General features: G+C 47.4%; 2 protein-coding genes across 4 annotated transcripts in view; one reads left to right on the forward strand and one right to left on the reverse strand.

Moving 5' to 3' along the window:
- Positions 1 to 7972, forward strand: part of ubtfl (upstream binding transcription factor, like) — a 14767-nt gene extending 6795 nt beyond the window's left edge. For 2 of the 3 annotated variants that reach the window (XM_076744924.1, XM_076744925.1), the window contains 11 exons: positions 1 to 62; positions 138 to 179; positions 488 to 601; positions 733 to 891; positions 1480 to 1590; positions 1843 to 1928; positions 3336 to 3525; positions 4279 to 4326; positions 4654 to 4791; positions 6510 to 6614; positions 7485 to 7972. The exon at positions 1 to 62 is cut by the window's left edge and continues 80 nt beyond it. In XM_076744924.1, coding sequence (XP_076601039.1) covers positions 1 to 62; positions 138 to 179; positions 488 to 601; positions 733 to 891; positions 1480 to 1590; positions 1843 to 1928; positions 3336 to 3525; positions 4279 to 4326; positions 4654 to 4791; positions 6510 to 6614; positions 7485 to 7565 — 1136 coding nt within the window. In that variant the 3' untranslated portion in view covers positions 7566 to 7972. The remainder of the gene's footprint in view (positions 63 to 137; positions 180 to 487; positions 602 to 732; positions 892 to 1479; positions 1591 to 1842; positions 1929 to 3335; positions 3526 to 4278; positions 4327 to 4653; positions 4792 to 6509; positions 6615 to 7484) is intronic. The other variant, XM_076744926.1, reaches the window with a different exon arrangement.
- A 105-nt stretch (positions 7973 to 8077) lies between these two features.
- fastk (Fas-activated serine/threonine kinase) lies at positions 8078 to 22047 on the reverse strand. The gene is made up of 11 exons (XM_076744923.1): positions 21907 to 22047; positions 16943 to 17822; positions 16383 to 16719; positions 15682 to 15869; positions 14641 to 14789; positions 14347 to 14563; positions 14013 to 14172; positions 12363 to 12454; positions 11589 to 12282; positions 11317 to 11431; positions 8078 to 9619 (listed from the first exon to the last, which is right to left on the reverse strand). Exons 2-11 carry the CDS (start codon positions 17778 to 17780, stop codon positions 9533 to 9535), a joined length of 2877 nt encoding a protein of 958 aa, XP_076601038.1. The 5' UTR covers positions 17781 to 17822; positions 21907 to 22047; the 3' UTR covers positions 8078 to 9532.
- Between the last annotated feature and the right edge of the window lie 296 nt (positions 22048 to 22343).

The following is a 22343-nucleotide window of genomic DNA, read 5'->3' on the forward strand; positions in this document are numbered from 1 at the left end:
GTAAACAGTGGAAAATGATGACGCAGAAAGAGAAGGACATGTTTCAGAAACGCTGCGAGCAGGTCAGTATCAACACGCTAACGTGGCCGCAGGACTCAGCTGCTCTCGCCTCATGGCCGACCTTTGTGTTTCCTCAGAGAAAGAAGCAGTACGACATCGACCTGCAGAGGTTTCTGGAGGTACGTGCTCATCCAGCCGTCAGCTGATCGTTCATGTCCAGACACACACTTCATTTTCAGACCTTGGTTCACCAATAACCTGAACTAAAACGCCTCCGTCAGAGAAGTCACCAAACACAGAAACCGAACAGAATCAAATCCACAAAGTAAAAAAGTCTTAAAGGAGCTGAAGCTGGACAGCACACACACACTCACAGTAACACACACACACTCACAGTAACACACACACACTCACAGTAACACACACACACACACACACTCACAGTAACACACACACACGCTGACTTTGATCTCGTGGCGTTTCCCAGAGTCTGCCGGAGGAGGAACGAGACCGCGTCATGACCGAGGAAAAACTGGGCGGGGCCAAACTGGGCGGGGGCATGACCTCCAGCCCGCACAGAGCCAGGTCTCCTTCCATCAAGGTCTGACAGTTCTTCTTCTTCTGTTTCTTTTTCTTTTTCTTCTTCTTCTCCTTCTTCTTCTTCTTCTTCTCTGCTTACATGAACTTCCAGGATTTTGGCTCAAACATCGATAAAAACACCTGTCGTTTCAGGAGCAGAGTCGGGAGGCGGACCCAGAGCCATGGGTACCTGCTGGACTGCCAAAAGAGAGACGGGACGGAAAGAAGACGGCAAAGCTTCCAGAGACGCCCAAAACCGCAGAGGAGATGTGGCAACACAGCGTGATTGGAGACTATCTGGCCAAATACAGAGTGAGCTGATCATTTCAGTGTTTTTGGATTTTTCAGTTTTATTTCCTGTTGATAAAAATCTAGAATGTCCAACAGTTCACGACGTTCTTGGAAACAATGAGTTTGACCTTAAACACTGAACAAAGCTGCTTCACAGTAAAATGCTACCGTGACGATAATGCTAACAAGGTTTGCCCTGTTGACCCATCGCTGCTTCACGAAAGGTCCCAAACTTCTTCAAAGGCGACAGGAGTCCAACACTCTGCTACGAGAGTTGTCGTCTTTTGAAGACAAATTTGATGTGAGCTTTGATGCGTAGTGAACGCCGTCGCCTGTTAGTCCTATTTACTAAACCCTGAGCTCCAAATGTCCCTCTTCCTCCTCTGTAAAGACTGTTTCCTTGAACCTCAGTGAGTCTCTCCATTTGGATGGATTTTGATTGGATGTCAGTGTTTCCATCGTTCATCGAATGGCTCTGAGAGCGATGCCGGCGGTCGTCGTTCTAGTCCACTTGCAGGAGACGTATGACGTATTTATAGTTATCGTTGTTGTTGGTGTGGAGGGCAATAAAACTGACCGCTGTCGGCCATCATGGCGCTTGTTCCACAGAGCGACCGCAGGAAGGCGCAGGCAGGCATGGAGGCGGCCTGGAAGTCCATGGAGAAGAAGGAAAAGATTCCTTGGATTAAGAAGGCGGCAGAGGACCAGAAGCGTTATGAGGTTCAGTACCAACCTGTGGTCATAGAGCCGCACCCATGCCCCCCCCTAATCACCATGTTTTCCTACTTTGGTCATTCATTAAATGTTCACGTATGTGTTTCTGTAAATGTTATCTCCCTTCATGAATGCTGTGGTGAAGCCGTCACAGCTCCAGGATCTGCAGCCCGACGCCTCCGGACGCCTCACAGGACAGTTCATGAGTGTCAGTTGATTGTCTTTATGTTGTGCTGACTGTTGACTGGTGTCCTGCAGAGGGAGCTGTTGGAGATGAGGGCTCCACCAGCAGGTCAGAGTCAGAGGAAGCCCAAGTTTGACGGAGAACCAAAGAAGCCTCCAGTGTGAGTCGACTGTTTTCATCTGTCTGTTGAGTCCAACAGATAATAACAGCGATTAAACAAAAGGCAAACGTAGAATCAGCATCTTCATTCTGCCGGGGGGGAACGCCCTGGTTGTATCTTTTTAAACCAATCACAGTCGTCTTGGGCGGTGTGTGTGTGTGTGTGTGTGGGGGGGGGGGGGTCGTTTTGGTGGAACATTTGCATGTTGTGGGGCGAGGCCTGGCATTAAAATGGCACAAAGTGACAGCTGCTAGCATGTCTACATTCATGCCGTTAGCGACCTGGTCAGGCTAAATAAGATAAGATATACTTTATTAACCACAACATGCACATGAATGCTATTCTGGTAGTCCTTTCTCCGCAACAGTCCAGGAGCGGTGGGCTGCCAGCCGACAGCGGCGCCCGGGGACCCAGTTCCTTGTTGTCACCATTCGGTCAGGTGGTGATCTTCTTGCATGTTTTTAGTGGACAGGTGAACACGGGGAGAACATGTGCCCACGCCTAAAGGGCAGCAGGCACCGAGGGCATGGTGGAGGGAATCGAACCCGGGACCTTCTAGCTGTAAGGCGACAGTGTTGCCACTGTTCCACCGTGCCACCTAACCTTCTTAGCATAGATCAGCTGGCGGTCGCTCACTCTGAGGCAGATAGCCGAAAGGCAGCTCACCCTCAGTCCACATCCACTGAGTCAGACTCCCTCCATGTATGGACCACGGCCTTTTCTGGAACTAAAAAGGTGTGCGTCACCTGGATGGGCGTGGCTTTGTAGGATGTGGCGCTTCACGGCCATCTCAGTGCACACTGTTTACCTGTAGTTTGTGTGTTTGGTGTCACACCTGCGTACCTGAAAATTGATAGTCATGTTATGGGAGAAGTTTGTCTTCAGGGCTTTCTGCCAGGAAGCCTTTGGGCAGTCAGGTGAGGCGAGTTCAGGTGAGGAGCATGTGGATCAAGAAGGCTTCAAAGTGAGCAGCCTGTTTGTTTCCTGCGTGGAAACAAAAGTCATTTCAGTCACAGCTTGGTGTTTAGGAAAAGATGTTTGGCTTAAAATAAGAAGTCAGTACAAGAAACCACCAAGAGACGAGAACGTCCATCAGACATCGACGCTGAGACGTTCTGAGGAAGACGCTTATTTGAACACTGACTTTTATTTGACAAAAACTTCTGATTTCAAGAAAACTGCAAATCCTGCAAATTGTCACATTTCAAAAAACAGCATCCAGAGAAATGAACTTTAAAAACCAAAGAAGACGTAAAATGTGGTGGAAACATCGAAGTGATTATAGATTCGTTGATCATTGAGTCGTTGCAGAGTTCATGTCAGAGTCCGTCAGTGACACCATGTTAAAATCTGTCAAATTAAAGCAGCGGAGTCATGAAACTTCCTGCTGTCGTGTCCGTCCAATAGGAGCGGGTATCAGATGTTCTCCCAGGAGCTGCTGACCAACGGCGAGCTGAACCACTTCAGCCTGAAGGAGCGGATGGTGGAGATCGGGAAGAGGTGGCACAAACTGAGCCAGAGTCAGAAAGACAAGTACAAGAAGCAGGTGGAGGAGCAGCAGGTGGAGTACAAGGCTGAGCTGGAGGCGTGGGTCAAGGTAACTCAGAGGTCAGGAGGACAGCATCAGGTCACAGAGCCCCAAACCTCCAGACAGTCATGAGGTTTATCATATCGACCAGACTTCATGATTTTAATCAGATACGTTTGAGTCTTGAGTCTTTGAGGTCTCAAAGTCCTTCAGGCAGTCGAGTCCAGATCCTGCTGAGGCTGAAACCTTATCTTCAGTTTTTTCATTTGCCAAATGTGTCATCAGAGTCATTCGTCCCATTCGTTGAATTGTTTATGGGTTATTTCAGCTGGAAGAGCCTGGAACAAATATAATAACCATCAGTTTTAACGATGTTTATGTTTCTGATGGCGTTACGTTACGTTTCCTCATCGTCACAAACGTCCAGTGAAGAAACTTCTTTTAAACTCGTTAATGATGGAAGTCGTTTACGTTTTCAACGTAAAATCCTTTAATCTGTCCGATGAAGTTTGATGCTTAACGACAGAGAAGTCAGAGCCAATCAGAGCTCAGTGTGGTTTCATGATGTCACTGCGTCTCCAGACCTCTGACACGTTGCCCTTCAGAGGCCATGAAACACAACCATCAACAAACCAAAAGCAAAGGAAGAAACGATGGAAATGAATGAATGAAAGACAAAAAGACACGATGGAAATGAATGAAGACAAAAAGAAACAATGGAAATGAATGAATGAAAGAAAAAGACATGATGGAAATGAGTGAATGAAGAACAAAAAGAGAAAACGTTGGTCATCAGTCTGATTCTTCGTCTCTTGTCTTCAGTCTTTGTCTCCTCAGGATCGAGCCGTCTACAAGGAGTTTTCCAGCTCGGTGAGTCTGGTTTTTCTTTCATCATTAATAAACTTCCAAACCTGGAAGTTTCATTTTTCCTCTTGTTTTCTTTTAATTTCAAACCCAATGTTCAATTTTGCACCATAGCTTTATGCTTTATTTGCATTTAGAAGGGCTAAGCTACTGCTAATCCACCATAAGTTAACAGGCACAAAGCTAACATAACATTAGCAAGGCTAAGCTGCCGGGGGACTTGTCATTGGCTAACACAGCGTTAGCTAACAGGCTCTACAGGTTGCTGGTTAGAATATTTATCCTCGTTCAGCACATCAACATGTTTGTTTGTTTGTTTGGTTGGTTCGTCAGAAACGTCGCAGCACCACTAAAGTTCGCAGCAGCCCCGGAGCTAAAGTCCGCGTGACGGCAAAGGGGAAGGCGGCAGGTTCGAGAGCCGCAACGCAGACCGTCGGGGTGGCCAAGAGGGCCATGGCGTACCGAGCCAAGGTAACACACTGTGCACACGACACTACACAATGAGACACAACTTTGTCGTGCAGCAGTTGAAGAACAAAGGAGGAAAAAGTGTAAATAGAAACAAAACAAAGCAACAGAAGATGATGAAAAAAATGAAAGAAAAAGCAACATATGAACGGGAAATATCAGAAATATAAACCAGTCCAGATACACAACGTCCTTTAATTTCACACGACGTCCCTTCATTTCACACGATGTCCCTTCATTTCACACGACGTCCTTAAACTTCACACGATGTCCCTTCATTTCACACGATGTCCCTTCATTTCACACGATGTCCCTTCATTTCACACGACGTCCTTAAACTTCACACGACGTCCCTTCATTTCACACGACGTCCTTTAATTTCACACGACGTCCCTTCATTTCACACGATGTCCCTTCATTTCACACGACGTCCTTTAATTTCACACGACGTCCCTTCATTTCACACGATGTCCCTTCATTTCACACGACGTCCTTAAACTTCACACGATGTCCCTTCATTTCACACGATGTCCCTTCATTTCACACGACGTCCTTAAACTTCACACGACGTCCCTTCATTTCACACGACGTCCTTTAATTTCACACGACGTCCCTTCATTTCACACGACGTCCCTTCATTTCACACGATGTCCCTTCATTTCACACGACGTCCTTTAATTTCACGACGTCCCTTCATTTCACACGACGTCCTTTAATTTCACACGACGTCCCTTCATTTCACACGACGTCCTTAAACTTCACACGATGTCCCTTCATTTCACACGACGTCCTTAAACTTCACACGATGTCCCTTCATTTCACACGATGTCCCTTCATTTCACACGACGTCCTTAAACTTCACACGACGTCCTTAAACTTCACACGAAGTCCCTTCATTTCACACGACGTCCTTTAATTTCACACGACGTCCCTTCATTTCACACGATGTCCCTTCATTTCACACGACGTCCTTAAACTTCACACGAAGTCCCTTCATTTCACACGACGTCCCTTCATTTCACACGATGTCCCTTCATTTCACACGATGTCCCTTCATTTCACACGACGTCCTTAAACTTCACACGATGTCCCTTCATTTCACACGACGTCCCTTCATTTCACACGACGTCCTTAAACTTCACACGATGTCCCTTCATTTCACACGACGTCCTTAAACTTCACACGATGTCCTTAAACTTCACACGATGTCCCTTCATTTCACACGATGTCCCTTCATTTCACACAACGTCCTTAAACTTCACACGATGTCCCTTCATTTCACACGACGTCCTTAAACTTCACACGATTTCCTTAAACTTCACACGATGTCCCTTCATTTCACACGACATCCTTAAATTTCACACGACATCCTTAAACTTCACACGACATCCTTAAATTTCACACGACGCCCCTGCTGTCCCAGAAATCAGACAGTTGTAATGATTTCCATCCAGAGAGGATGAGCTGAAGTGGACACAGCAGCAGGGGACAAACGCTGGGGGAATTATTAATGTGGACTTCATATGCATTCATTTCATGTTTTCAGTCAGCAGGATCACAGAAAAACTGCCGGCCTGGTTCTGGTGGACTTGGCGGGAGGGGGGCTGCGGTTCACACTGTTAATGTGGTACATGTCGGCCTCCAGCAGGTGGCAGTAAAGTTCAACAGTGGACTCTGTCAGCTTTGTGTTGTAAGGCAGCGTCCGTCTGTCTGTCTTTCAGCAGGACATGTCCGACTCGGACGAGGAAGAGGAGAAGAGCGACTCGTCTGACTCTGAAGACGACGAGACATCAGGATCCACAGACAGTGACGACGATGATGATGAGGTGAATACATTCTTCATTTTTCTTTCTGAAAAAACAAACTGTGAGAAGTGAATGAAAACGAACCTGACGTCAACAAAAGGACTGAAACCCCGAAACATGACGACACATTTCAGCTCACCCTTCATCTTCCCTTTGAAAGGACCTTCAGGTTTTCAATGAGGGTGAAAATTTAGGTTTGATTCATGCGTAAATGAACAGGTTAGAATTTCTGAAGAGTTTTATTAAACGTATTACAGAATGAAAGAACAAAAACCTTTTTGGTTTCAGGGACTGAGTAACTTAATGGATGGTAAAATATTCAGATTTCAGAGGTTGTTAAAGGTCCAGTGTGGAGGACTTAGTGCCATCTGGTGGTCCGGTTTGTAGACTGTAACCAGCTGAACGCCGCTCACAGCGGGTCTAATGTTCAGGTGATTTACACCAATGAAAACATGAATATTATATTCCATCACAGCCGACTGATCCCCATCAATCCTCCAGACTGGAACCTGAAATCAGAATTTTACCAAAAGCTTTCGGTAAAAGTTCATATTTGGGTCCTGATCTTCAAAAACCTTCTCTGACACAGAAAATCTTCTTAACGTGTTCTAGGATTTTAAAGGATGATCTGCCAACAGATCAAAGGCTGTAAATAATCCAGTCCTGATCCGGCCCTCAAGCCTGGTCAAACGTCTTCATTTGAATAAATTAATGCTTTCGTGGTGACCACAGACCAGCTGACCAGCTGAGACTGATGACTGGTAACAACCACCCAGAATCACCGTGGCAACCAACTGACGACCCTAACAACCACCTAACAACGACTCCTGTTCTTCATCCGTCACAAAATTGTACTTTTTAAAGCCACTTCCTGTTTTGTCATTGCCTCAGAACGACGACGACGAGGAGGATGATGAGGACGATGAAGACCAGAGCTCCTCTGAGGAATCCAGTGACTCGGACTCTGACTAGCTCCGCCCCCTCCACCTCATTGGAGAGGACAGGCTGTGCGGGCCACGCCTCCTCACGTGCTAATCATCCCGGCGGACCAATGAGAGCGTCGATATGGTGACATCATCCTGCGGTCGCACTGGCCTCTCCCTCGGGGGGGAGCCTGAGTGTGTCGTTACTCATGTTTTTGTTTGTTTTTATCGAGTGTTTGTTGGTTTTTATCTGATGGACGTTTTAGACGGGCGGAGAGGTTCATTTTATTTTTATGGAGCGATGGCAGAGGCGGGGTTTGTACAGAGTTTGACAGGCAGGAGAGGGGCGGAGCCTATTGGTTGTAGTTAGTTAGCGCTGAGGGAGGAGTCAGTGTTCAGCCTCCAATCAGCTGCCTGCCTGAGAAAATTATTAACGAATAAATGCACTTTTTCTCATTTCTGTCGTCTGCTTTGATTATGTGACATCACAGCCTGAAAACGGCCAAACAGATCAAAGGACTTGACATGAACAACGTGAACATGAAAGCAGCAGGTGAACAAACGAGACCAGACGAGTTCAGTTTGGTTTCAGCTTTTATAGACATTTCAATTATTAGATTTATAGAATATAAACAAGTTTCTTTCAGTCCGTCCGTCACCTGATTCACAAATAAATAATCTGACCTTTGACCCCGACACCAATCACCCACACATACGACGACGCTGGCTCGTCCTCCAGGCCTTTGGCACACACGCCACATTACCATGGTAACAGTCCCTCCTCACCCCTCCCCCACCAGACAGCCGTGTGCACTTAGAACTACAGTACCCATCAGCCCCTGCTCTCCCCACAGAAAAACTCTTTAACTCCATCATCGAATTTTATAAAACTGTGACGCCCCAAAAAACAGAGTCCCGCACATGCATCATCATCACCATGGTTACCAAACTTTATAAAAAGGGACTCCACCCACCCCCCAAAAAAAGATATGTTTGTTCATCCACACAGCGACCAATCAGATCGCAGCCTGCACACAGCGAACACGACGACGCGTTTAAGGACCAGCTGAGTTTTCTTCATTTTTCTGCCGACCATGTTCCAAAATAAACCACTGTCACACGTGAGCAGGTGAGAGCAGCCCTGATGGTGCATTCAGGGACACTGGAAACGTTTTTATCACGGGAAAGCTTAAAATCCATAACATCCATGTTTACAGATCGTTTGCCTTCACGGTTTCAGTTTTGGACAACAGATCTCATGATTTACCTGCCGTGTGTGAACGCACCTCAGTGGACCAGCGAGACTCCAAAACCACATTAAAATGAGAGAAATTCAAAACTCAAACTCCACATCGAGCTCAGACGTCATGTTAAGAGAGAAGAAAATAAGTGAACAGTAAGATGAAGACAAAAAAGGTTGCTGTTGTTGTTAAATACCCTGAAAATTGAACAGAGTCTGGTTGCCAATCAGTTCTGCTCGCACAGTTTGGACTCTTCGACAGTACACTGATTTATCTCTGCAGCCAATTGAAAACTGATTTTTGTACAAATGAACAGAATCTAATGGCTCCCTGCAGGAAGGAGATTAAAGTAAAAACTTGAGGATTTGATTTGGAAAGTGGCCGGTGATCAGCGGGAAGGTCCTTAAAAAAACTTCACATCCTGACGGGAGTCTGAGAGTCCGCCGACACGTTAATGCACAGCTGCAACCACACATTATTTTAATGACTGTTTGATCAACTGGTCACTTTTTGGATGTGTTGGTTTGTTCTGAAACTGACTGCAGTCAATGAGACGTTTTGAATTAACGATGAAATTATCCGATTTAATGTTAAAATAATTGTTAGTTGCAGCTGTAATGTGAATAAACAAAACATTAATAGATGTCGTCGCTGTTTTCCTCCCAATTGTCAAACTCAAAGGTTCAGAGGGCGAAACAAACTGCTGACCTCTGATCCAATTCAACCCCATCACACACGCACGCACACATGCACGCACACACGCACACACACAGCGTCATAGCGGGGCATCCAGCAGCTTCTTGTGCAGGTACTGCTTCACTTCCTCGATGCCGTTCAGCTTCTCCAGCTCGTGGTACGGCAGCTGAGAGGAGACAAGAATGACGACAGGTCACATTGCGAACTGTTAGCTCCACTATCTGACTGACATGTTGTCAACTGAACAGGTGTAGAAACAGAAAGGTCATGTGTGGTAATTTGTTGACAGAGACTCCATTTTAAATTTGGTTTCCTTATAACTGATCTTACATCATGAGTTGAGCAGCAGTGGCTCAGTCCACAAGCTTTGAGTCCAGCATGGACCAGGTGATTCTGAAGTGGACTGGTAGCTGGACAGGTGCTGGACATGTTTGTTTGGCTATTGCCTTTATTGGTAATGGCGAGATCGGACGACACGATATTTTTGGTCTTTGAAGAAAGTCACCGATTTAACGAACGTCTTATTTCACGAGCACATTGGAGTTCAGATGTCATCAGGGAGGCGGGCAAAGAAGCTGTCTGATCTGAAGAGAGACAGGTGAGCTACATGGGGACCCTCCTCACTTCCGGGGGGGGGGGGGGGGGCAGGGTCTTCTGTTACTGTTTCTGTCAATATTGATGTTCTATTATGTCACTCAATGATGTACTGGTTTAAAATGGCCACACTGTCCCAGACTTCATCACATTTGATGATTGACAAATAAAAATAACTGCCTCACATGAGACAGCACGAGTTAAAACAAACTAAAAACAGTTCAACTAACTTTGTTTCAAGATGGAAGCTTCCAAATGAGACCAACGGAGACATAACAGGTTCATCATCACCTCCAGCTGGCTCTCAGGTCACATGAAACAGATCAGCTGGATGCTACTGAAGCTGCAGTTCAGGAGGGTGACTGTACCTCTGCCCTTTGTGAATTATGTGGCTCTGTTGGTTTCAACAAACTGGGATACTCAGTGAGCACTGGGACAGTTTACAGGTGAGGAGGAAAGTCAGCACCTCCCAGTGTGAAGTCATGAGCTGGAGGGCGACTTGAGTCCCATAGAGCAGTAACAAAGGCAGACCCGGATCCAACAGACAATCCGTTTGTGCCCCGGTGAGGGTAAGATGGAGCATGAGGCATTCATTGCAGGAATGCAGTCGTCATATCAGACTGTGGTTGTTCAGAGGGAACTGATCTTGAAGGTGAGGCTCCATTTACCAGATGATGTACTTTATGTTCCAACAATCACCTGTGGGAATGACTGACAGAGTGAAATGTAGGATAGAAGCAGCTGAAGTGAGTTTCCTCTGTAGGGTGTCTGGTCTCAGTCTTAGAGAAAGGGTTAGGAGCTCAGATATACAAGAGGAGCTTTTAGGAGGACCACTGCTCTTTCATGTTGAAGGAAGTCAGCTGAGGTGGTTTGGGCATCTTACTTGGACGCATCCCTGTTCCAGGCCCATCCACATAGGAGGAGACCCAAATAACAGATCAAGGACACGCTGGAGGGATTTCATGTCCCATCAAACCCGGGAACATCTCAGGATCCCCCTGGAGGTGGTGGAGGGTGATGCTAGGCAAGGATAGTGCCTACTTTGCTTAGCATGCTGCCACCATGATCTGGTGCCATATATATAGTGAAAAATGGATGAAGATACAACATGTAAATCAGACAATTTTGTCTGTCTGTCTAAATCTAAAGAGGTTCAATGAAAATACTCATCGGAAACAAAAAGAATACAGGATCTGTAATTAATATTAGAATATTAACAGTCAAATGTGCACAGTGTGTGGGAGTGGTGGGTGGTGGGTGGTGGCTGACCTGTAGGATGATGTACCCCAGCAGCCTAAGGTGTCGATCCCTCATGGCCCGTGAACCGACCAGAACCTCAGAGTTGTGGCAGTAATGCCACTTGTCATTGACGGACATGATGACCCTGTGGAGACCAGACACAGTTTTACCCACTGGAATAGATCCAACAATCTGAAGACAAATGGGTGTTAGATTATATTCCTGAGGCACAGAACAGGCTCTGTTAGTAACTAATCAGAACCAGTCTGATCAGATTTACTCAGACTCTGAGGTGGACTCACCTCCTGAGCTGCCTCTGGTCTGTTTGTGGGCTATCTGCGTCAGGTCTGTTGGGGGGTTGGAGCTGTGGTGGTGATGGGGGCCCTCTGTCAGCCCCGGAGTCCTCAGAATATGTCACACCTTCGTAGAATCCTGGCAGCTCGCAGTCTGTCCCCTGGCCACCAGTCCCCGCCTCGTCCTCCAAGATCTTCCCAATGGAAAACTGGAAGAGTGAGTCCGGGGCTGTGGCCCCTGCTGGTCCTTGGGCACCAGGCTGGGCCAGGCCATCAGAGGGGGGACTGCTGAGCGTGGAGCTATCCTGGCTCTCCAGAGAGTGCTCCTTTGCCAGACTGGAGTAGTACTCTGGTGCAGGGACATAGTAGGGGCCATAGTCCAAGGGGACGCTGTTTGTCCCTGGCCGCTGGGGGCCTGAGGCTGCCGTGGCCCCTGGCGTGCTACGAATGTGGTGGGGCAAGAAGGACCTGGGTTCCATGGATGCCCCCATGGCCTCACCCACCTGACATGGCTGCTCTGCACCCTCCTCCAGCGCTGCGAATGGAGAGAACTTCTGGAACTCTGTAGTCACCACAGCAACTGCGCCATCAGCTGGCTTGGATGCTACAGTGACGCAGGATTGAGGAATGATGCTGAGAGCCAGACCAGCTCCAGTTCTGATGGGCAGAACCCGACCAGAACTGTCCATCCACAACACAAAGTCTGGAGACAAAAAGACGGTAATCATTTCACAACATTCAGATTATAATGCCTGAAAAACCATATCATTTAGTGTGTAGTACCTGTGTAGTATCCCGGAGGGAGTACTTCGTCCTGTTTGTAGTTCTGTTCTCCAACCAGCTGCCGTAGAGCCTCAGCCACCAGACCTTTATAACTGACAGGACACAAACTGATCAGAGCCAGTGACAAGTGGCCCAGTCAAAGTTCAGAATCAGTCACACTCAGCCTGAAGAACTAGTCCTGACAAATCAGAACTGGCTAGTAGTAGCAGAGCCAGAATCTTGAGTCAGAACCAGTTAAAACTGCCCCAAACCAAGTAGAATGACTAAAGACAGTCAGAGTACACCAGCTGTAACTATCAGATATAACTAGAAAAAGCAGTCAGATGTCAAAACCAGTGAAAACTGCCATACCAGAACCAGTCACAAAGGGTCAGATGCCATAAAATGAAGTACAAGCCAAAGGTCACAACTAGTCAGAAGTGATCATGACCAGTTAGGACTGGTCAGACCCAGTTGAGTATTAGAGAGGATAATTCCTGCTGATGCAGATCAAGTTCTGCTGAAATTAAGCACTGAGAAGAAGCTGAATATACTGAATCTGAGTGATACCTATCAAGATATTTTCTACATTAAAAAGGCCTCAAACGAAACACCAGCAGGCGTATACTATATATTACAATTACAATCAGTCATGTGCAGACACTTCTATCCAAAGTGACGTACATATGAATCCACCTCCACCTTCTGAGCTGCAGCCGCCATATATATATATATATATATATTTAATCGCAGTTTGCACTCCAGACAACACGGAACGTTTGTAAGTGAACGAGTTCCTGGTCCACCGATCACACTGATGCACAAGATGCGTCAGAGCTAGGGGGCCTTTCTCAATACCAAGTACGCCAAGTTCGGACTTACGAACTTGGCAGTTCGGACTGAGCAAGTTGGACCTGCGAGTACAGTCTCTCCAGGACGGGAGGACGCAGGACGGTCATTCTGCAATAGGGACGGCAGCGTACTTGATGACGTCACCATCGCAGCTCGTCTGCCGGTTATCTCCGAAAACTTTGGAGCAAATTTTAAACTACGCGCTATCGTGATGAATCGACCACAGATTTTAAGTTTTAACATCCACTTTCTCACATAAAATAATCTTAAAACCACATTCCGTACTACTAAAACAGTAGTATTTCGAAACTTGTAACTTTACAGTTGTGAGTCCTCTCCTCCGCTATCGTTGCTACGAAATGCATTCTGGGATACGTAGCTGCCCCAAGTCCAAGATAAGAGCGTGGTTTTGTGCAAATTGTGTAAAAAAGAATTTGCCTACCACCGAAGCACATCAAGCCTACGGTACCACCTGAATGCAAAGCATGTTGCAGCGAGCACAGAAACCTCCGGAGCTGTTAGTGCGAGCAGTCCTGGTCCGAGTACGAGCAAGCGGCGCCGGCAACCCACACTGGAGCAAATGAAGCAAAATGTGGCTTCTTGTGGCAAATATTGTTATACCATTAAACTGCGATTAATTGAGATTAATTAATCACAAAGCCTCTAATTAATTAGATTAATGTTTTTAAACGAGTCCCACCCCTACATTATTATACATTATACATACTCTGTGTGTGTCTGTCTGTCTGTGTGTGTGTGTGTGTCTGTGTCTGTGTTTCTGTGTGTGTGTGTGTGTGTGTGTGTGTACAGTTGTGTTACCTGTACTTGCGGTTGACCTCATCGGCAGTCAGGGCGTGATCAAACATCAGGACCTTGTGGGCGTCCTGCAGTCGTGGTCCGGTGTACTCATGGTACTCAAGCTCCACAGCAGCATCCAGCAGAGACAGGTACCGCCGGACAATCAAAGCATACGGACTGTCTGAAATTGATGACAAAGAAAAACAAAACAAAACACATCATTAGTTATTTTCAGAATATTTAAAAACTACTGGAATCCGGTCCCAAGATAACATCAGCAAATTTGTCCAGTGAATCAGACTCTACAGTACTGGAGCTTTACTGGTTGCATTGAGTTTAACTGGCTGAAACATACTGGTGACATTGCTGATGAAGGCAGAGGAGAAGACTCGGTGCAGCACCAGGCCGGGGAAATGTCCCAGCTGGAACAGGGACATGAGGATGTTGACGGTGGCGAGTGGCGAGCTGAGCGCCTTCAGCTCTACCACTTCCTCCAACCGAGAGAAGAACTGCTGATCGTTGGACGGACGGTAACTCATCCTGCTGAATGGGAACACCAGCTTCTGGATCACCTGAGGACACACAAACACACTTGCAGAGTCCTGTGGATGTATACTGAAGACCATATGACCACCTCTCCAATCCTCACCTTACTGTCCAGGTACTCTGCCTTCTTCACCAGGAAGTCTGCGATGGTGTCAAGCAGTCGAGTCTCTCTGAGTCGATGGCGAGCAATGTATTTGGCAATCAAAGCCATCGTGTATGGAGTGATGCTGTCCACCTTCTTTGGCAGCTCCTCTGTTTGAGAGCAACACACAACAGGTCACATGGTCAGTACAGTCAGCATGGTCTCACAGTCTGTTCCCTTTCAAGTAGTGTTTCCCATAGAGCTGTCCTCCATCATTGGGTTCAGATCTAAGGTTGTTACACGAGGAGGAACACAAACTGACTGGGAGACCTCAACATAACAATGGGTCAGCAGGACAACAGCCAGTTTACAGTTGGATCCAGTTTCCAGGTGACAAAACACCTGGATTCACTTGGCTCTGACTCGGACAAATCTCTGACTGAACTTCTCCTTGCATCTTCTTATTAGCAATGATGAAAACATTCCAGTCGCAGCTCCTCATCTGTACCAACTGTCACTTTCACCAGTTAAAGTAGTGGCACGGTGGCACAGTGGCAACACTGTCGCCTCACAGCAAGAAGGTCCCGGGTTCGAATCTCGCTGCGGGCACTGGGTGTGTCCTCCACCATGCTTCGGTGCCTGCTGCTCGAGGAGGGCCTTTCTGTGTGGAGTTTGCATGTTCTCCCCGTGTTCACCTGGGGTATCCTCTGTAAAAATATACCCCCACTAAAAACATGCAAGAAGATCACCACCTGACCAATGGTGACAGAAGAATGAGTCCCCGGTACACCCGGGCGCCGGTCTGGCTGCCCACCGCTCCTGGTCTGCCGCGGAGGAAGGACGACCAGGATGGGTCAAAGGCGGAAGACAAATTTCACCTCCGTGTGCTGTGTGCATGTGTGTGTGACAATAAAGGGGAATGTCTCCCCCTGATTCTTCTTCTTCTTCTTATTCTTCTTAAAATGACAAACGTCACCAGCAGCAGATCACAGCTGTGAATGATTACTATTAATGAAGCCTGCGTGGTGTGTGGCAGGTGGTGAAAACCCAAGCAAACCTTACCTGCCAGGCTGCTGATGAACCTCTCCTGTCTGTTCTGGTAGAACAGGTGAGAGCTGAAGATCAACTCCAGACTCTTGTTGCTCGCCTCCCGAGCGCATGCCGCCAACATCTCATCCAACAGCGCCATCTCCTGGTCACGAACACCACTGACACTTGCCAGGGTGTGTTTGACCAGACGCAAGATCTTCCTGAAAGACGGAGAAGGAGATGAGTTATAAACATACAGAGATCAAACCAAAACCAAAGCCCTTAAGAATCCTCTCAATTAACCCTAAATTTCCCCTAAAACAAACATCTTAGTCTAAATCAATTTTTGGTAACTACTGATCTTTCATTTGTTACTTCTACAGTATAAAACATCCTAAATTCTACCAAACACCCTGGAAGCCATTTCAGACTTTCACATCAACTGACAAATTTATTTTATTAAAGTTTAAATTAAGGGATGGCTGTATTGATTTTGGTGGGAGTTCATGAGTTTTTACCCTTTAAAATTGATTGAAAAAGACCTAAAAATGTTTCAGTATAATACAGTCCATTAATTATTCTCTTCCTATCCCATTAAAATACCTCACGGACAGCATTGTTTCTGTGTAAATTAATGTAATAAGGTACATTTTAAGGTCTTCTGTCTCATACAGTGCATGAAATGAACATCAGGGTGTATGAACTGACCATTTTATTAAGCAGTATTTCCTCACCTGTTGGCGAGCAGTTGTTCAGGGTTTGGTGTGTTGTTATTGTTAGCGGTGGCAGCATTAGCGCCCCCTGCAGCAGCAGCGGGTTCCTGCAGCTGCAGTGAACGCCACTTGAGTCTGTAGTATGAGAGCAGCAGGAAGAGCGTCTGTGGGTGGCGCTCTCTCTCCAGGTTCTTCTCCAAGCCGGCCAGGCAGGCCTCAGTCAGAGGGTGCTGGCTACCAGGGTGCAGCTTCATGCTGGAGCTGAACACCATGGACACGTCCTTCTGGTTAAACTGGTTCAGTCGGGACTTAGACTCTGCCTCCAACACCTGGACCACCTGAGAGTCACTGGGAAGACCTAAAGAGACCCCACACATCACAAACATCAGACCACCTCAGATCAGGCCTGATGAAAGACACTCAGAGTCTGTGAGGATGCTTTCTACTGGACCAGCTGTCAGCACTGAGAGACACCTATAGAGCCAAGTCAGTCAAACCCTCAGAGACCAGCTGATCGAATAATTGTTGCAGTATCTATCTCCAGCTGCTTCCCGCGTGCAAAGTTAATGAGATCGACTCACCGAGTGCTGCCACAGCATACAGACAGTTGACGATGCTGAAGTTGTCAAACTTGGCACAGTCGCTGACGATGGCGTTGCAAAGCGTCTGAAAGTCCTGATGTTCCAGGATCTGACGTCTGTCACCCCCCTCTGGTCCTCCCCCTCCTGCCGCCTCGGTATCCGTGTCGTCCCCTGCGCCTCGTGGTGGCGGCGTGGCCTGTAGCAGCTGTCCGATCTTTTGCAGAGCAACAGGGTAGTGGTTGTGGGAGATCTTGGCTGGGTTCTGGGTGACCCAACGCAGTACCTCATCTGGACGCCGCGAGCGCTCAATCAGACGCTTCATGGTGAAAAACGTGTCATAGCTCATCTTCTCGTGGATGAAGTTCCATGTCTTCTTCTTGCTGCCGGCCACGGCAGCCCCTCCAGCCGGAGCACCCCCTCCATATGAATGGTAATGGGTGTGGTGCTGGTAGTGGGGAGGGAGTGGGGGCGGGGCCAGGTGGGTGGGCTGTGGGTGGGGATGAGGATGTGGGTGGTAGTGGTGGTGGAAGTGTGCTCCTCGATGGCCATCGGGGCGGCCCTGGTACAGTGGGTAGGCAGGGGGAGGCGGGGCGGCGTGTGGGTGGTGTGGGATGTGGGCGTGAGGGGGGTGGGGTGCCTCGAGCATGGCCAGCCCCGCCCTTCGCCCCTGTTTAACCCCACCACCTCCCCCTCCCCCTCCCCCCCCTCCTCCTCCCCCCGCGGTGCTGTAGAGGCGGGTGGCATACATAGTGACAGACTGAGCAGCAGGGCGGGGGGGGCAGGGAGGGAGGCGGTGAGCTCGGCTCAGGAGGCGCCACCCAGTGGACAAACAGAGCATAGTCCAACAGCCAGGCTGCCTGGAGGCAACAGCACACCAGTCCTACAGAGAAAAAGAGGAGGAGGAAGAAGAAAGTATTAAAAGAATTGTCCAATAAATAACCTGACTCTGACCAGAGTTCAAACGTCCACCTGCTAACAGCTCTAACGCTCACTGACCAACTGAACCTGTGTGTTTGGACTGACTAACAGTTACAGCTTTGGTCGGTTGATTGTTGGAGTCTCCTCATTGGCTCGTTACGTTCAAGGCGAGTAGGCGTGGATGTTAGTTACATACTGTAACTCCATATTCTATGAGTCTGTCCAGTACCGCCAGCACAAACACACTTCAGAAGAGCTCAGTAACCTGCCCATACCACACCAATGTGTCACAGTTCATCATACGCACACACAGAGACAGCGCAGTACTGATGTTCACCACGAGGGAATGAAAGAGGGAAATGTAAAACCTGCTGTGAGAAATGGAGACGATTGTTACCAACTGTACCACTCCAGCAGAGGGCAGCTCTCCATGCACCTTTAAAGCACCTCAGATAACAATCAATCAACTACCAATATGGCATTGGTAGTTTTTCTCTTGCTCAGCTGTTTTTGCTTTTTCTAATACATGCTGGTGTAACAACTTAATTTCCCAGGTGGGGGATCAATAAAGTCTTACCAGTCTGACCACACGCTCACTACAGAGCGAGTCACAGAAAACCACAGACATCTGCAGATAGTAATTATTACTTAATACATTACTAGAATAGTTTGAATAAGTTCTCTTTCAAACTGAACATCTGAAGATATGATAACCATGTCATGTCATCTGCTTCATTTTAATTCTGGGGTCGTCCAGTTCATACAGCGCAAGGCTTAACTTTAAACAGTTGTGGAGTTACTGGCCAAAACACACTTACCTTGACTGACCTTGGGAGCCTCGTGCTGCTTCACATGCTCACCTTCTGGTGGACAGGTGTCATTTCTGGTGTCTGATGTGTGTGCGCCATTTTCACTTCCATAATTGTTACGGTGTATGCTGCTGTACCGCTTATACAAATGGAAGTGTTAAAAAGAAATAAAGAAATCAGACTACAAATGGGTTCCCAGCACCACTGTTTCTGGGGACCAGGGGCTTGGATCCCTAATTACTGGGACCACCACATAAAACTGCAGATTAACAGTTAATACCCAGGAATTCATCTTGCAGACTCTACCAGTGACCATTCACGGTCCAGCCACATGTTAGGTTTCCTCTAGTCTTCATCAGAGCTCCACTAGGTTCATGTCAGGACATGTGGGACAGGTCATACAGGACCATCTAACCACCACAGTGCTATGAGCTAGGGATGGGCGATAAAACGATAACGATATGTCTTGCGATAGACACGTAATCAATATCAATAAAAAATGCATTTGATAAAACATTCGATAATTTTTTTTCTTCATTAGAAGAAACCAGAAGTTGCGAAGCAAGGTTGGTTGCATGAACAAAGGCACTCGCTCTCTGGTAACCTAGCAACGTAGGGAGTAATCACTGATCAGTGGGAGTGACACGCTAACAGCAAATCATGTAATGGTATCATTTCCGATGCGCTATCTCGTTGTCTCGTGTTTGATTCTTCGCGAGGAGTGAGATGAGAAATAGAAAGTGAGCGCTGCAGCGAGCGAAGAAATTGTCGATAAAACAGGGAAAGTCAGCTCGCCAGTATGGCAGTTTTTTGGATTTTGTAAGTCGGACCGTAGTCAGACCAATGTGGTCTGTAAAGTATGCAAGACTGTTGTCCCCACCAAGACCAGTTAATACCACAAACTTGTTTTACTACCTTAGCCGCGCTCACCCTTCTGAGCGCAGCTGTATTCGCCAACGCCAATTTATCTCCTGGTCCTTATTTTAAATAGGTCATAAAAAATATCGATAATTATCGATATCGACCGATACAAAACACTTATATCATGATACAGTTTTCAGTCATATCGCCCAGTCCTACTATGAGCCATGACACATGGGCTGTTATTGTTTTGAATTTTCTTAATCTAGAATCACGAATGAAGAAGCATTTCAAGCCCATCACATTATGTTGGTGTTGCTGGTGTTTGTGGGAGGATGACCGAACTAAGACAGAAAGACCCAACGACTGATGAAGGTGTAAGTGGAAACATTGGACTCTGAATCAGTACAATGCTATTTGAATAAAAAACAGCTCTGTGCCCAGTCGTTCTTCTTCAGCCTGTTCTGAATATTGTAAACATGCTAATGAGTACCTATCGAAATGCACTGTGCTGTTTGATAGAGTGTGGTCAAGTGCAGCATCCATCCATCTGTTTTCCACCACATATCCAGGTTGATGTTTCAGTGGCAGCAGACCCAGCAGGGTAGTCCACCTCCTCCTGGAAGACCCTGAGCTGTTCCCAGGCCTACAATCCTTCCAGCCTTTCCTGGGTCACAGTGACCAGAACAGCTCCACACAGATCCAGGAGGATCCTGATCAGGTGCCCAAACCACCTCAACTGGTTGGTTGAAGCAGTTGTTCTCTGAGCTCTTAGTGACAAGGTGAGGGGCTCAGACAGAGCAGGTGTGATAAAGACTCGCTTGAATCAGACGAGTCCGGTGGCACAGCAGCACTGAGGCAGAAGGCCCCCACCAAACAATGCAGGGTTGACCTGCAAGACAGTTGAACCTGACTCAACCTCTGCTGGACTGTCCGGCTGCAGTGGCCAATCAAATACTTTGAGACACATTGCTGATAGATGAGATGATAGATGTGTAATGTTGCTGACATCACCATATGTTTCCAGAGCTGTCAGATCCTGTGGCGGAGTATTGTAGCCTTCAGTGCAGTGTTTTGGCATCTTGTTACTGGTTACGTAAACTGGACTTCCTACATCAGATTCCATGTCTAACCAGAACCTGGAGCAACACACCCCCACCACACTCCTGCATTGATCCAGCACAGGGTTTTCAGTTTGAGGGCCCACGCACTGCAAAGAAAACTAACTTCAGCAGTTTGGATCTGTCATCGCATTCTTCAGGTCTACCAGGACTACAGGTGAGGGTAGAATGCACATGGACAGGAAAATGGAAACCTTCACCTTTCAAGATCTGATCAGGAGATGATATTAAGTCCTCAGGTGCTCTGAGGGGTGGAAGAATCCAGCAGCTGATGTATAAACATGTCACGTACGAACACAGGACAAGAGTTTGTGCTTCACTACCGAGATTGAGACCATCTGACAGTCGTCTTGTAAAATGCAGACAGTTTGCACAGCGTGAGGAAGGTTGAGGAAGACGTTTACACTTTAATTAGTCAAACATTTTCCGTACGTTTAGCAACAGTGATGTTTAAAAGTCACCACATGCAAATCTTTGCTGTCTGAGTCACAGCTGAACTGATGTCTCCAACCAATCAGAACATCACGCTGCCTGTGTCACCATGGTGTCGTCTGTTCAACAACTTCTATCTGAAACATTCAGCTCAACCTGACAGCTGGTCTCTCTCTCTCACTCACACACACACACACACACACACACACACACACACACACACACACTGCCTGTTAACCTGTCAGTCCACCTGCTAACTTCACCTGACAGCAGCAGTCAACCCAGGCCCACATGCTAATGTTAGCATCCAGCCGGCTAATTAGCCGGTTAAACCTCCCGCTGGGTGTCAGCGCTGTCACAGCTACGTCACTACACAAGTCAAATAAATACAATGACGTCATGGATCCTTTTACATTCCTACTGTGTTTTTGAACCTGTCAGTCCAGTTAACAGCTGACTGTTAGCCAGGCTGCTAACTGGTAGCCGGCTGTCTGTTAACAGCCCGGCTAACAGTCGCATGTAAGCTAAGTCACTCAAACGGTTATAAGCCAGGAACCGTGAAACTAACCGAGGCAACACTGTCCAATCACTAAATCGAAACAAGCTAACCGAGGCTTCAAGCTAAACTATGTTAAATCAAACTAAGCTAAGCTAAACTAGCAGTTAGCTCCGATCCTCCACCAGCTGATATGTTAGCCCGTTAGCATCGGTCTGTCCTTCTCGCAGCAGTGCTGTCGGGTAAACTGCTTATTAACCGGTAATTAACGCGGTTCTGACCCAGGTTTATCAGGCTACTTGCGGCTGACAGTGACGGTGTTTTTACCTCATAGCTCAGAAACACCCGCTGCTCCGCACTGCTGAAACACGTCAGGCCGCTGAGAGTGCGGGTTCACCGGGGAAACAGTCAGCGGTCAGCCGTCTTACTCCTCCACACAGCCCGCAAACGCCATCCTGCTCTACCCGGCATGCAACTGCAGGAGAGGGGCGAGAGTCCGACAGCGCCCCCTGTCTGGTGCTCTGCCGCTAACACCCTCCAAACGTCCAACGAGCAGTCAGCTCGGTCAGTCCTCATTATCGATCAGTGACTGGATCAATAACGCAGCGGACTGATTCGGAATGAAGTTAGAACTCAAAGCCAAATCACACACAGGAAGAGGTGCGTTTAGCGACGGAGATAAACATCCGCCAGCCTGTTGTGTACTGTGTGTACATGTCTGTGCAACAAACACCGTGTAATGGTGATACAATTATCAGGCAGGG

The sequence above is a fragment of the Chaetodon auriga genome, chromosome 12 (assembly GCF_051107435.1).
Source record: "Chaetodon auriga isolate fChaAug3 chromosome 12, fChaAug3.hap1, whole genome shotgun sequence".
In the NCBI taxonomy this organism is placed as follows: domain Eukaryota; kingdom Metazoa; phylum Chordata; class Actinopteri; order Chaetodontiformes; family Chaetodontidae; genus Chaetodon; species Chaetodon auriga.